We start from the raw sequence: 15,876 nt of genomic DNA, 5'->3' as shown, positions 1-15,876 counted from the left end.
GCAGTCAGAAGAAAAATCATAACAGGGAACATGAAGAGCACACTCTGACACGGCTATAAAAGCTGCAACTTACGTCATACAGTGTGTTACAACAAACAGTGTAATAATACCTTTACCGCACACCCATTGAAGGAAAATTGTTAACTATTCTAGCTACACCCACATAAAATTTGAATTTTGTTAGAAGTAATGATGAAATGAATTCAGCTACTGAGTGTGTTTGCCTCTAATAGAAATAAAATAAGAAATGGATTATTGACATACGTATTTTATTGCTAAATAACAAACAGACGAACAAAAAATAAACCACGTATGGAGAAAGTACCATGAAAGTTGGGATATCCTCTGCTGGCACCGAAAATGAATGAATATTATTAAGCATTTTTTTCTTCTTCTTCTTCTTTCTTTGTGTATGTGTGTGTCTGTGTAATATATCGACTGTACTTTTATTCATTTATCTGTTTTATCAGAACAAAAATCTACTATAATTTTCAGTTTCCCTGGGGCAGTTCCAGCTAGTCCTGTCACTGTTGCTGTTCCAGTAGGAATTATTTGCGAGTATACAGTATGATATATTGAAATAGATAAATGGAGATATGGTTTTAAATGTATAAATGAACGAAATAGTTAATAGAATAAAAAATAATAGAAAATAATGTTAACATAAAAATAACCTTATCACGATTTTATTTATTCACACTACAGTTTAATTTTGCATTTATACTAGCAAATGTCCCCACCCGTTACTGTGGGCAATATTTTGTGCTCTTCCTTCTGTATAATTTATATAGAATTCGTAAAAACTCGAAATGTAGCACAAAATTTGAACGTATCCTATGTGCATCTTACGGAAGCACCTCCAGCCCTTTATCTTCCATTCTATTAGACGTAGGTCAAACATCTAAAATCTCTTAAACACGTGTTTAATTATTTTTTTAAAAAGTCCAAACATCAAATTTATATCTCTATCCTTGTAATACATCAGGTTTTCGAGATACTCACCTGCATTACATGTTTTATATCCATTTATAGTAAACTTTCATCTGTTTGTTGCTTAATAGGAATTATGCTAATTAATTACTTGGTGTTGTGCAACCTATTATCGGTAAAGTGTGACGGTTCGACGTGCTAATAAGGAAATGTATTGACATTGTAAAGTCCACTGTAGTAATTTTACTGCATTGCATAATTCTGCTTCAAGTAAAATATGAAAGCTAGTTACAAAGGATACTATTAACAGTAGGAAAAGAGCTTATTAATTTATAACTTAAAAAGTAATCCTATACGACTTGAAACTAAGTTAACCTAATTCTTATAGGTTAACATCTTCACCTAAACTAACCTCACCTATTAATTACAACTAGTAATTATCGTCTGGATATTTACTGTCTGGAACGTCTACGGTAAAACTTGTGTTACCATCGTTGACCTGCACCTGAAAAGAGAGAAAAATTATTAGAATTGCTTTGTAAAAAAATTAATACATCTACTAGTTGACAACAAATCTAATATTTATACATTATCTAACCTAGTGTGTACATGCTAACTCATGTATATGCCTATATATTATCGTGTCTTTATAATAATAATAATCCATGCCTTATATTTCAGCTACCGTATATATAAATTTATATATTGTATGTATCATGACATTTCATTATTTGTTTTTAATACGGAGAAAAATATTTTGGAAAATTGTAATAACCATTGTTTTGTTTAGTAGGTATTCTTCTCCATAAGAATTTGAACGCGTTATCTGTCTATTGCATATGACTTATAGAGTGCCGGCTCAGTATGGTGATGTATGGGCATATCTGTGTCGCCTCGCGTACCCCATTTTGAATGATATTTCTACGTCGGAGATCACAGAACAATTTTAACTAATAACAACTAGAAATGCACCCGTCTAAATACTTTTTTCACTTGAAAATGTCGATCGGTGAGATGCAAACGACGCTGTAAGATGGTCGAGAATGAGGAGGTTCAGAGGGAAAAATGGGCTGGTGCAACCTTAAAGGATTCCCAGATATGGACATCCTATTGTAATAATTGTAACCCCACCTCTCTTTCTTCTGACATATTTTCTTTCCTCCTAGGACAATATCCAGAAGCGCTAAAACGTGTGTTAAATTAATTTAAATAAGAAGTCTAAATATCAAATTTTATGTCTCTAACATTAAGGAATTCCGAGATATGGTCCTCTTAATATAATATAGACATCTTATAATAATAATAATAATAATAATAATAATAATAATAATAATAATAATAATAATAATAATAATAATAATAATAATAATATATTTATTATTATTATTATTATTATTATTATTATTATTATTATTATTATTATTATTATTATTACTGTAATCCCGTCCCTTTTTACTACTCATACAATTTTCTTCCAATCTAGGTGAAATATTAAAAACACTTGAACGGTGTGTCATTATTTTAAATGAGAAGTCTAAATATCAAATTTTAAGTCTCTGACCTCAAGAGATTCCGAGACATTGACTTCTTACTATAATAATTGTAAACCTGTCCCTTTTACCCCTACCTTGAGTTCCAGATATACATTTTAATCAATAGTATAATAATATACACATGAAGAACGGAAGATTTTTGATATTATTTTATACAGGGTGTTTCAAAACAACACCGACAACGTTTGGGAGGTGATTCCTAACACCAAGATTATACGCTGCCGAAAACATGAAAAAATGTATTTTAAAGGCCTATAGCTCCAAAACTATGGGACCTACCGTAGTCGAATCAAGATTTCACTCAGGAACTAGTATGTGCCCTATCCAATTATCCAAGTTTCAGAATCCTGTGATACTTCCGCAACATTTCTTATAAAGATAGGTGGTGAGTACTTCAAATTAAATGTCCGTAGCGAAACTCTCCCTGTAAAAATTGTTGCTTGAGTACCTTAGGATTCGGAAACATGTATTTTTGGATAACATACATATTAGTTCTTAAGTGAAATCTTGACCCGACTACAGTAGGTCATATAGTTTTGGAGCTATGGACCTTTAAAGTTCAATTTTTCATATTTTTAGCAGCCTATAACTCCGAAAGGAAGCATTTATGCACCCAGGTTGGTCTATAATTTTTGTCTTATCTTGGTGCCAGGAATCACCTCCCAAATGTTGTCAGTGTTGTTTTGAAACACCCTGTATATATATATATACAAGGCGCAAAATTTCAAACTTAGACGCACTCGCCAATCCAAAAATGATGGTCGCCAGTATCTGTCACGTACAAATCATGAGAGGTCCCCCCCCTTCCGGCCTTTGGTTTGACAAAGAAAGAGATTGCATCAGGGCATAAAATTTCAAAACCAGACCGATTCAGGATAACCAATTTGAATTGGACAATTCATATACATAATGTTACCTTGCTTTAAGACTTCACGTTTGTGTAACGTTTTCTCTCTGCACTGAAGTACCAGTTGTCGATTGCAGTTTTCGGATAAAGTCCTTAAGTGAAGAGCCATTGATGGAAATCGTCAGCAAATCATCCAGTGTGTCAGTCTTCAGTGAATTCCTGTAGGAAGTCTTACTGTTGAGACTGCTGAAGCCTCTCTCACATGAAGCAATACCCACAAGTAAAACTGCACAAAATATGACAATTGGAATCAAATTTGCGAATCTCGTAATGAAGTTTTCACTGTAAATCTTTTTAAGTGTCTGATTCGATGTCAATGTAGAAAACAAAAGTTTATATTCTGCTCACTCTGCTAAGACAGGTCCATTTTTTTACTGTATAAATCTGGTTGCAAGTTCTTAAAAAGCTTCAAACCACGGGGGAAACGATCTCTTGCGTTGACGTGCCAGGAGGCAAATCATTTCGATCGAGGTTGGGAAAAAAGGGAGCGAATTACTACGTCATGAAGACTTCACATTCCATGTTTTCTCTCACTCAGAGACTATTATTTTCGTGCGAAACAGAAACTGCGCAGCCCTGTGAGTTTAAGCATAAACAATTCCTACTAAACACTGGTCGACAGCTGTAAATTTCTAGCGACCTGGCGACCGGAAATTTTGTGCCCTGTATATATATAGGGTGTTAATGAACTATACCGACAAACTATAAGAGTTGATTCCTCACATCAAAAGAAGAGAAAAAGTTCATATGGACCTATGGCGAAAAGTGCATAGGTTCAGAGCTAGGGCTGTCCAAAATCGTGAAAAAGCTAAATTTCTATAGGGCCTATTTCGAAATCCGGAAACTGTGGAAAATTCTTATCAGCGTAAAGAAAGCCACGCATACACAATCTAAAAGTGCATATTTCATCAATTGTCAAAAGATGTAGAGGGTATTCCCTACAGGGTGTAATTCTCAGATATGTTTTCAATACTCTGATTTCAAGAAGGTTCAACAGTAGGCAGGAGGTAAACCTTGACAACAATTTACATCCAATGCTTCGGAGGGAAGGCGGAAGTGTTAGGAACAGGCAGCTCCATGTTTCTTTTTGTTCGAAATAACGTGTGATGATATGTGTTTCGTCACGGTAGTTTTCACGTTTCCTTCACTTATAAGTGTGAAAGAAAATATCGCACCACGCATTTTCCCGAGTACGAGAGACTGTGCTGCTGACTTTCCTTAATATTTCCGACATCGCGTCAAAGGATTCTGTGTACACTGCTTTCAAGGCTCATCGTTTTCTACTTTGGAACAATCATAAAGTCAGAGCATATCGCAAAATTCGCTTAATGGCATATCTGGGAATTTCCCCCTCAGAAAATACTCTGCACACCCATTGAACATTAAAGAAATATACATATTTGAATTGTGTATGTGTGACTTCTTTTACGCAGATAAGGACCACCACTCCACGATATCTCGAATTCGAAATAGGGCCTCTTAAAATTTGGCTTTTTCGCGATTTTGGACTGCCCTAGCTCTGAAACTATGCACTTTTCCCCACAGGTCCATAGGAACTTTTTGACTTATTTTGATGTGAGGAATCACCTCTCACAGTTTGTCGGTGAAGTATTTATAGCAACGCAGGTTTATAAACATAAACAATCTGTTTCACAACCAGTAAATAGTACCAACACATCTCATGTAGGTTTGCGAACTCTGGGAAGTAAAAAGACCGGCATCCTCTCAAAATTCCCTATGATATAGGTCTAAGTGTAAAGTATATTTGTTCGGACCCATCCATGGGAAGGAAATGTACTATCGTGAACAAAAGTGCATTTGCATCTGTACTCTGCATATCCTTAGTACATTCACTAATAAGCTTAACAGATACATTGTGCTATAAACGAGAAACTGAAATTGGGATTAATCATTTTATTGTATTTACTAGTAACCTCTACTATATACTGAATAGACCCCTAAGCAGTCGCGGACAGCCGACTAGGAGTGGTCCTCCAGCTTCGGGGCTTGGGTAAGGCTAACAACCTCATCCCATATAAAAAGCACTTGTTCAGAAATATTCACAAAAGCCTCGGACAAGGACTGATAACTTGGCACGACCTCAGCAAAAAAAAAAAAAAAAAAGGACATGAGATTTGGAACATGGAATATTAGAAGTCTTTATAGGGCAGGCGCGTTAAAATCCGTAACGAGTGAGTTAGAGAAATACAGGATGGACCTAGTAGGAGTTCAGGAAGTTAGGTGGGAAGGAAATGGAGCTGTGAATTTCGGAAATCTTACGTTCTTTTACGGGGAAGGAAATAAAAATCACCAGTTAGGAACAGGGTTTTTCGTTTATAAACGTATAATATCAGCAATTAAACGGGTTGAATTTGTTACTGACAGACTTTCTTTTATTACTCTTAAGGGACAGTGGTGTGAAATTATTTTTTTAAACGTACATGCCCCAACTGAAGATAAGGATGATGATATAAAAGACAGCTTTTACGAAGAAGTGGAACGGATATTTGACCAACTCCGGCGATACCATATAAAAATTCTATTAGGGGATTTCAATGCGAAGGTAGAACGAGAGAATATTTTCAAACCGATTATAGGGAACGAAAGTCTGCATAAGGAAAGTAATGACAACGGTGTTAGACTCGTGAACTTTGCAACATCCAAAAACCTTATCGTGAAGAGTACAAAATTCCCACATCGCGACGTTCATAAATACACTTGGACATCACCAGACGGAAAAAAAACATAATCAAATTGATCACGTTTTAGTAGATCGTGGTAGATAGTAGTAGATTGTAGTAGAAGAAGGCAATCTAGCATAATTGATGTCCGGTCGTTTAGAGGGTTGATTGTGACACTGATCACTACCTGGTAGCAGCGATAATACGAGAGAGATTATCGTTGAATAAAGGTAATATTCAATGTCTGAAAACGGAGAGATTCAATTTAAAGAAATTAGAAGAGAGCCAGGTAAGAGAGGAATACCAGATTGAAGTTTCGAATAGATTCTCGGATTTAGAAGATTCGGAGTGCACTAGTGTTGAGGATACCTGGATTGAAATTAGAGATAGCATTAAAATTTCAGCACAAGAAAAATTAGGACACGCGGAAATACGTAGGAACAAACCATGGTTCGACCAGGAATGCATAAAACTAGCAGAGAAGAGGAAACAGGCAAAATTACGCTGGCTACAAAATCCCAATGAAATGACTACACAAAATTTCGCAGATATCAGGCGGGAAACTTCCAAAACTTTTAGAACAAAGAAACGTGATTTTCTGAAAGCTAAAATTAAGGAACTTGAAGATAATAGTAAAAATGAAAACATGCGGGACATGTAAAAGGGAATCAACGAATTTAAGAAAGGCTATCAACCTCGTGCTTATATATTAAAAGAAATCTGACGGTGCAGTTCTTACTGACACGGATAGCATCTTAAATAGATGGAAAGATTTCTTTGACCATTTGCTTAACACGCAACCAAAAACTAGTGTGCGTGGAGAAAAGGAGATACACACCGCAGAACCGTATATTCCAGAACCCAACCGAATAGAAGTAGAAACCGCTTTTAAAGAAATTAAAGAAACATAAATCTCCGGATTTAGACGAAATTCCGGCTGAGTTAATTTTAGCTGGAGACGAAAAATTGTGGAGCAAGATTTACAAACTCATTCTGCTTATCTGGAACAAGGAAGAATTGCCACAAGAGTGGAAAGAATCAATCATTGTTCCAATTCACAAGAAAGGTGACAAAACTGACAGTAATAATTATCGAGGCATTTCTCTTCTGTCAACGCTCTATAAAATCCTCTCAAACATTCTATTAGCAAGATTGACTCCTTAAGCAGATGAAGTTATTGGAGATTATCAGTGCGGATTTAGACAAAATCGATAACTATCGACCAAATATTTACCATTCGATAAATACTCAAAAAGAAGTGGGAATACAATACCCCGGTACATCAACTATTTATTGATTTTAGAAAGGCTTACGACTCGGTTAGGAGAGAAGCATTGTACAACTTTCTTACACAATTTGGAATACCGGAAAAGCTAACTAGATTAATTAAGATATGTTTAAATCAATCCCAAAGTAAAGTCCGGGTTAGAAAATTTTTGTCCACGAGCTTTCACGTCGAGAATGGCCTGAAACAAGGAGATGCGTTGTCGCCATTATTATTCAACTTTGTTCTGGAATACACTATAAGGAAAATCAAAGATAGCAACCAGGGCCTAGAGTTGAATTGGATTCACCAGGCTATGCTGATATGCTGATGATGTAAATTTAATAGAGGATGATAGGAGAACAATAGAAAGAAATGTAGAGATCTTATTAAACATTTGCAAAGACATTGGTTTAGAAGTAAATGCAGAGAAAACTAAATACATGGAAGTGCGTCGGCACCGGAATACGGCAAATTATGGATGCGTTAAAATATTAAATAATACTTTTGATAAAATGGATAGTTTCAAATATCTAGGATCAATATTGACAGAGGAAAATCATATTCACGAAGAATTTAAATGTCGACTAAAAGCAGGGAATTCGTGTTACTATTCGGTTCAAAATCTCTTGTCGTCGCGAATTCTGTCGAGGAATTTGAAGCTTAAAATATACAAAACGATAATCATGCCTGTTGTTCTGTATGGCTGCAGAAACATGGTCACTTACTCTGAGGGAAGAACGTAGACTGAAAGTATTCGAGAACAAGATCCTGAGACGAATATTCGGACCCAAGAGGAACGGGAATGGAATGGCGAAAACTTCATAACGAGGAACTACATAATTTATATGGTTTGCCCAACATTGTTAGGGTCGTCAAGTCTAGGAGGCTTAGGTGGGCGGGACATGTAGCTAGAATGGAAGAAAGTAGAAACGCTTTCAGTCTTGATTGGAAGACCAATCGGAAAACGACCATTAGGAAGACTTAGGCGCAGATGGGAGGACAATATTAAGATGGATCTCGCAGAGATTGGAATACAAAGTAGAAACTGGATGCAGTTAGCTAAGGATAGAAGTCAGTGGAGAGCTTTTGTGATCGCGGCATTGAACCTCCGGGTTCCATAGGCCATAGAGTTAGTTAGTTAGTAACCTCTACTTCTTTAAAATTATCGAAACAGGTGAACAAAAATATATTAATCTGTACGTGACAATTTTGGATTTGGAAAATGAAATTTATTCTTTAAACTTATGCTTCAACTACAGGGAATTGCTTTAAGAAGTCGTTTTTCACTCCCAATAAATGTATGAAATACCCTACAAGTAGATTTCAAATTTTCCCTGATACAGCCCCTGTCATCTCTTTAAAATTATCTAAACAGATGAACAAAATATATTAATCGTTGATAGATGGTGAAAGGTGACCGTTTTGAATTTAGAGAATGAGTTATTTTTTAAATCTATACTTCGAACTAGATGAAATTGCTTCAAACTTGATACAAATTTGAAAAAACGGTCCTAAAGGGACTGGTAAGAAGTTTGTACCGGTCACCGGCTTTAATCAAAACAACAGCAATATTTCCGGCCAGGCCGGTGAAAAAATCTCATGTTAAACATTGCTTTGTATCTACTGCTATCCTGGCTAATTCTTGCATTATTTTTACTGTTATAGATACGAATAGTACTATATAGATTGTTATGTATATATATTCTACGTATATGTTTATAAAAAATATAAAGCAAAGCAATACCATACTTCTAAGTAAAACAGTTGCCAGTATTGTTACTGACAATCAGTGGCGAAGCGTACTATGAGGCTCTGAGGCTGGGCCTACCCTGTTTTCTACCGTATATTTTCTTTACCTTCGGTTTCTTATAAAATAAAGTCATTACTTCAACATTTCGGTTTTTTTGGTAACAAAATAGTAGGTTGGAAACACTCGGAGTCCCTTCCGTCTGAGCCTCACCAGCTCGCTAGACAGATTTACGGGCTATGCTGCTCAGGAAGCGAAACTATTTTCGCTTGGGATGCACGCATTGTTGGAAAGGTGTGAAGGCTTGCCTCTGGGAGTTTAGTTTTAACGTTGAAGGCATCTTTCAATGCTAATATGTTATAAAAGGATTTCCTTAACACAGAGTTGGAAGTTTCTGTGTAGAATTATGTATTTCTGTTAGTAATAACTTGTTTAATTTAGGTATGTACTCTCAGGAGATATTCAAAGTAGCTGTTTATTTTTCTACATGGGGCCTGGTGCATAATTGCATACATAAGTCTGATACATTAAACATATGTATAAATTTACAAACACTACCGTGCAGTATAAATTAATTATATTTGTGTGTAATTTTAGTTAAGTTTTCCATTTCATAGAATCAGTGGAGCACGGACGTCGCGTGGGCGGGGCGACCGGGGCAATTGCCACGGGCGCCGCAACCAAAGAGTCGCCGCGACGACAAATCAACAAAATTCAATGAATTCAGATTTTGGTGGTAAATGATTTTTTTAAATAATAATGTTAAATCAGATATTTTTATAATCAGGCCACGGCTAAGTAAAATTACCGGAAATGTAAAACAACTAACGGATTATTCAACTGGAACTCTCTCCAGCTCTCTGAGAGATGAATTTTTATCTTGGAAAACTGGCCGAGATCTGCTACTATTTTCTTCTTATCCGTATGACAGTTTGGTACAAACTGAAGAAACTTCAGTAGAATTCACTTTATTCCTATTCCGTCCAAGAAATGCTCAAGTAATCCCACAACAACTGCAATACTACAATTATCTGCTTATTTTGACACCACTTGATAATAACAGGTTAGCATCACAAATACAACTTCGCACGTACTTTCCAATATAACATATTAAATATCTTTTCAGTCATTCAATTCTGTACTTACTTCATACAACAACTGTGTTTATTAACTATCAGGGACGTAGCCATGGAGGGGACTCAAGGGCACTGGCGTCTCTGGCATGTAAAATTTGGAGGGACATCAAAGAAAGTGATTTAAATGGTACTATCTAGCCCAACCTGTTTATTATCTTCGATTCCATTTGTTACCTTTCTGCTTACCTTCACGGATCCCCTAAGGTAGAACTCTGATATTTCTATAATCGTTCCGCAACCTTAATATTATATTCCAAATAAATATTATTATTATTATTTTTTATAAGTTATTCTGTCGTTAGTAAATTAATTAAATTAGAATAAAATATTGAATAATTTGTACTTCGAAATATTGGGTGGATGCGTTCCCCTCGTCCCCCTCCCCGCCAGAGACGCCCATGCTCAAGGGTCCCTCCCCACTAAAATGGAAAAAGAAATTTTAATAAAATTCAAATTTAGGCTATATTATATTGGTTCAAACTAAAAGCAAGTAATTACCAACATTTTAGTAATGCAAGCTTGAAAAAGACCACTGTATCAAATTTATTAGCTTGTTATTTTCAGACGAGAAGTGGTTCCTCGATTCCGTCTCGTCCATTTTCCTGAGGTATACTTTCATTCAACGCTGAAGATAGTTGAATGTGAAATGCCCTATAAGTATAAAATGGCGTGCTGTAATGAACTTTATACAAGTAGATCAAAATTTTAAAAATTGCTTGTAATACTTATAACTGTGTTAAATAAATCCTAGAGACTTTTACTATTGTAAGAGTTAAAGATATTATATATTGGATGTTGAATATGTATCTTTTCTTTAACAATTATTGTAGCACATAAACTAATATATCAAAATCTAACCTTAGGCATAAATGTATTCTTATAATCTTTAATAAACAAAAGTATATATCCTTAGCTAATTACACAGATGTCTAGACACACGAACAATCACTTTCAGTAACCAATCTCATAGTCTATTGATTCATCCAATAAAGTGTGATCTCACGAAAACCATAATGAGACGATCCTTGAAAATCATCCATAAGTACTTGGGATTAGAATCAACAGGAGTCAGAACATCCGGTCTCCAAGAGAGATCATCGATTCAAGGTCAGACCGTCGACATCAAATAATGATGTTAGTTTCAAAAAGGTTCTGTCTTCATCAACAGTTCACATAATCAGGTATGAAAACAGACTAGGGCCATGGATGAACAAAATTCATGTGAATACCATATCGATATCTTACCTAGAAGATATGATAGGAATTTGTCACAGTTGACGAGCCTGGCCACATACTCGTATGTTTGAATCTCAAGGAAAAGCACTAATATACATTCACAGAAAGACTTTTCTTAGTCAAGGATCCATACTTCGTATTCAATATGTATTCATATTGTTCTTGAATTTCTTCTCGTCACTCTATTCTTGAGATTAGTTTTAAATTGTGACCCCTGAAGTTTCCGATAACCTCTCGAATGTTGCATATTGCAGCATGTTTACACCCTAGTCAGCATGTAAAAAAGGATATGCAAGAACACAAAACTGTTACATAGCTTTAGAAAGTCCTAATGATAAAAATCTTGGCTTATGGAAATACTTGCCATGAAAGTATGAAAGATCACCCACCATTGCTGAAACATTTTAATGTTGTTTCCTTTGGTAACAGGAAACACTGTATGGTCAAACTTGTATTATTTTATTTTTCTTTTCCTCTTATTTATCAAATGCTTTTTCACTAATAATTCTGTGATTTTCTTTATTATAGGATTTATTGGTGACACTCTCTACGCTTCTGAGAGGTTCCATATACGAGAAGTTACGTTGGACTTTTAAATTATACGACATAAATGGAGACGGATGCATTACTCGATCCGAGCTCAGCGATATCATATTAGCAATACACGAGCTCATGGGGCGGCATTCCCATCAAGCTCGTCAGGTGAGATATTCTTTATATATTTTTTTCTGAAAATAATTACCATGTTTTCTTTATCTTATACTTATTTCAATTATTAAACTATTTGTATTGATATTGTGCACAAACAAGCCGTAGTGAACCGAATTCAGAAGCTTTCCGCGTGTAAATCTGTAGAACAGAACCTCTATTGTCGAGCAGAGCCTGTTGCTAAGCCCGGCCACCAAATATTGCGATCTGTAGTTCTTAGGCTACTCGCCCACCAAATTTCGTTCAGATTAAAAAAAAAATAGTTGCCGAGAAATAAAGAACCGCATATAAGGCGAGCCGAGCCTGTCCCTGGTCAAGTCCAGCCACCAAATACAGAGTGGCCCAAAAGTAGGTAGCTATATACAGACCTACATATATAAAACATACGGAACTGTATACCTATTTTTGGGGCACTAGCAATTTTTATTCCCTTGGCCATGAACTATTTGCCTATCAAATTTGGTTCAGGTGTGGCCAGTAGTTACCGAGTAATAAAGTACAATGTGTGCACATATATACACGTAGAGTGAAACTGTAAATGCCCGTATGCTTATGCTGGGAGCTAAAAATTGCGCAGCCTAAGAATGATGGTATAATAATAAACAGATTTTCGGGAGGTGAATATAAATTTTGGTTGGATTGACTTGGCATAGAATAAAATCTCATAATTGTTCACGACGATGAAACCTTTGTTTTTAAGCCATGAATTTCTTTTAAGGCATCGAATTGTTACACTTCCAACCTGTGCTGTACATACGTATCGAAGTCTTATAGAACGACTTTGTTCGTCCGTTCATCTGTCTGTCTACACGTATCAAAGCAAAAACGGCAAGAGATATCGAGATGCAATCGATCCATGGTCTCCTCAAGGATTTTCACAGTGCATAAACAGTAAGAGATGTCGGTATGCGTTTTTTTTTTTTTTTTTTTTTTGCAATTGATTCAGGTTCCCAATTCTCCTCCCTCATCCCTCTATTCAATCCAGAAGTGGTTCCAATTAACGATTTCCGGTTTCAACCTTTATCACCGTAGAATAAAATAGTAATATATAGCGAGTAATTACTCTTTTATATGGATTCAACGTCCGAGGAACAGGTTCTATCTTTGATTTTAATCCTCTATTGCAATCTGTAATTACTACTTCGGATTACCTTACTTATTTATTACCTTATTACTTCATGGATTTACTACTTCAAGTTCAAGTATTGAATTTACATAGTTTGGAAGTCTACCGTAGTTACACACTGTAAAGATAAACTCATTTGTTAATTTATTACACCTAATTAAGCCATGAATGCACTAAGTCCCTGTTGTGCTTCCTACTGTTGACCTTTATTTTCTTAAAATTTACAGAACCGAAGAACAATACTCCAATTTTGAAACTATATATATATATATATATATATATATATATATATATATATATATATATATATATATATATATATATATATATATATATATATATATATATATATATATATATATATATTACAATTTATTTATTATTCCCATTTAAAAAACCAAAAGATGAACCGAATACGGCGGATCCAAGATGGCGGCCGGGGTGTGTAACATGTGTCAAAGAAGCAGTACTTAATCCAATTTGTTTAGCATATACCCATATTCATGTCCAGTTACAATTAAAGAAACTAAAAGTAATTTTGTGTTCAAGCGTTGTAGTAGTTTATAATTGAATTCCGTATATATGAAGGCTCATAAATATGGAAATTACCGCTATGGGCCGATAAAATCAGTACAATACAATACACGCGGAGAACTTTGCATTTGAATAAATTTTACGTAAATCCTGAAAGGGTACTTCACGAATGTATCTTGTAAGAAGAAATACCCATGTTAAATTTATTATCTTGCAAATATTGTAATATTATGCATAAAAATCAATATTTTTTTTTAAGTGTTGGTTGTATTTATTATTACAGGTAGACGAAGATCGGAAAGCGAGAGAGCAAGTAGATCGAGTCTTCAAGAAACTTGATTTAAATCAAGACGGCGTCATTACTATCGAAGAGTTTATCGAATCGTGCCTAAAGGTTTGTTCTATCATGATAATAGATAATTTCACACAAAGATACTCAAATTGAGTTTTAATTTATAGGTTGGGAATGAAACTCAAAATTTGAAACTAATTCTTTCCCATTTATATAGGCCCAATATATTTAACTTAAGTACATTATGTTACAATTGAACGAGTGAGTTGAAAAAGGTCCACATTCCAGAAAATAGGCAAGCTAAACTGGGATGGTTATATTCATTTTATATGTACCTACACCGCTTGAGAGGAACAAGGAAGGCATTCATTAATTTTACGTCCTCTTTACTGAAGTCTACGGGAAGGTATGTGTGAAAAATCGAAGATATTTCTGGAATGTGTTCATATTTCCACCCATGTTTGAAAGTTGAGGTTTTTGGAATATGTCCCTTTTTCAACTCACCCATTCAATTTGAAAGTCAATCTTTAATATATATATATATATATATATATATATATATATATATATATATATATATATATATATATATATATATATATATATATATATATATATATATATATATATATATACAGATTGGTAATTGTAATATAAATGTAGACTGAAAATAAAATCCGAGCTAAGTGCCAAAAATGGAAACGTTTGGTTTAATGTCAAGATGTAACTTATGTGCCTAACACTGCTCAGTGAACAACAGGCTTTCTAGTATTTGCTGTGGAAGTAGTTCAAATAATTACCAGAAGAATGCGCGTGGCTATATGTCCCACCAGTTCTGAAGTAAAATCTGGCCTTTTTACTCAACATTTTCATTTTGGCACTAGCAATTACAAGTAGAATGTGCGTATCTGTTAGTATGTACATAATATGTATAATACTTCAGAAAAATGAAAAACAGTCCATTATTATTGGCAACAATAACAATTTTTAGCGTAATGAAAATTTATTTTCTCAATTTTCTCGAAAACAACCCATGCGAATTTACCCTCAAGTATCTCATTTTATTCAGCGTGACATGATCTATCAATTGTCATATGTGTTACCTTTGGAGAGTATTATAGTTGTGTAGTTGGTTGCCACGTGTTTCTGTGTTAACAAAAGTTTTTCCATGCCCGACGTGGGTTCTATTTCTTTCTCGAGCGGTATTAGGTTTCATCAAGCAATTTGGTTTCTAATTAGGTTTCCGTTTTCACATATATCTTTTATTATGATAACCTGATACTCCTACATAAAGTAAATCTATCCCTTCATATCAGGGGCGGATCCAGGACCGACGTCTGGGGGGGCGGTGGATTGTCATACTGCTAATTTTAAGGGCTCCAAACTTTGGGATGGGTTTTATTTATATATATAAAATAAGAAAGATTCCTCTTCTGGGGAGGAGATCACCCCGATCGCCCCCCCCCTGGATCCGCCACTGCTTCATATGCCACTATTTATATACTTCTATCTCTAGCCCACTTCCAAAAGCCTACTACACAACTATCGTAATAAACGATTTCTAAATTGGGCTCTTTACTTCAATCGTTTAGACATCGGCTTCAATCACAATTCGATATTCAATTTTATAAACACACACTAAATTATTTTTTTTAATCATGTTTAAAATTCTGTCACGCTTTCCGCTACATACCCTTCTAATTCCTTAAAAGTTGTTAAACAAAAATTCTTGTTTTTCTCGCATGAATTTTAGTATGCA

General features: G+C 34.9%; 1 protein-coding gene across 1 annotated transcript in view; it reads left to right on the top strand.

The window, feature by feature from the left end:
• The window catches only part of LOC145689489 (A-type potassium channel modulatory protein KCNIP1), a 398,897-nt gene that overhangs the window by 358,371 nt on the left and 24,650 nt on the right, over window positions 1-15,876 (top strand). Inside the window, exons 4-5 of the mRNA XM_081763662.1 lie at window positions 11,986-12,159; window positions 14,109-14,219. Of these exons, the coding sequence (XP_081619788.1) occupies window positions 11,986-12,159; window positions 14,109-14,219 (285 nt within the window). The remainder of the gene's footprint in view (window positions 1-11,985; window positions 12,160-14,108; window positions 14,220-15,876) is intronic.

This window comes from Thermobia domestica, chromosome 1 (genome assembly GCF_964235325.1).
Source record: "Thermobia domestica chromosome 1, izTheDome1.hap1.1, whole genome shotgun sequence".
Taxonomy (NCBI): domain Eukaryota; kingdom Metazoa; phylum Arthropoda; class Insecta; order Zygentoma; family Lepismatidae; genus Thermobia; species Thermobia domestica.
The sequence above is the reverse complement of the archived record's forward strand: the minus strand, read 5'-3'. Positions and strand labels throughout refer to the sequence as shown.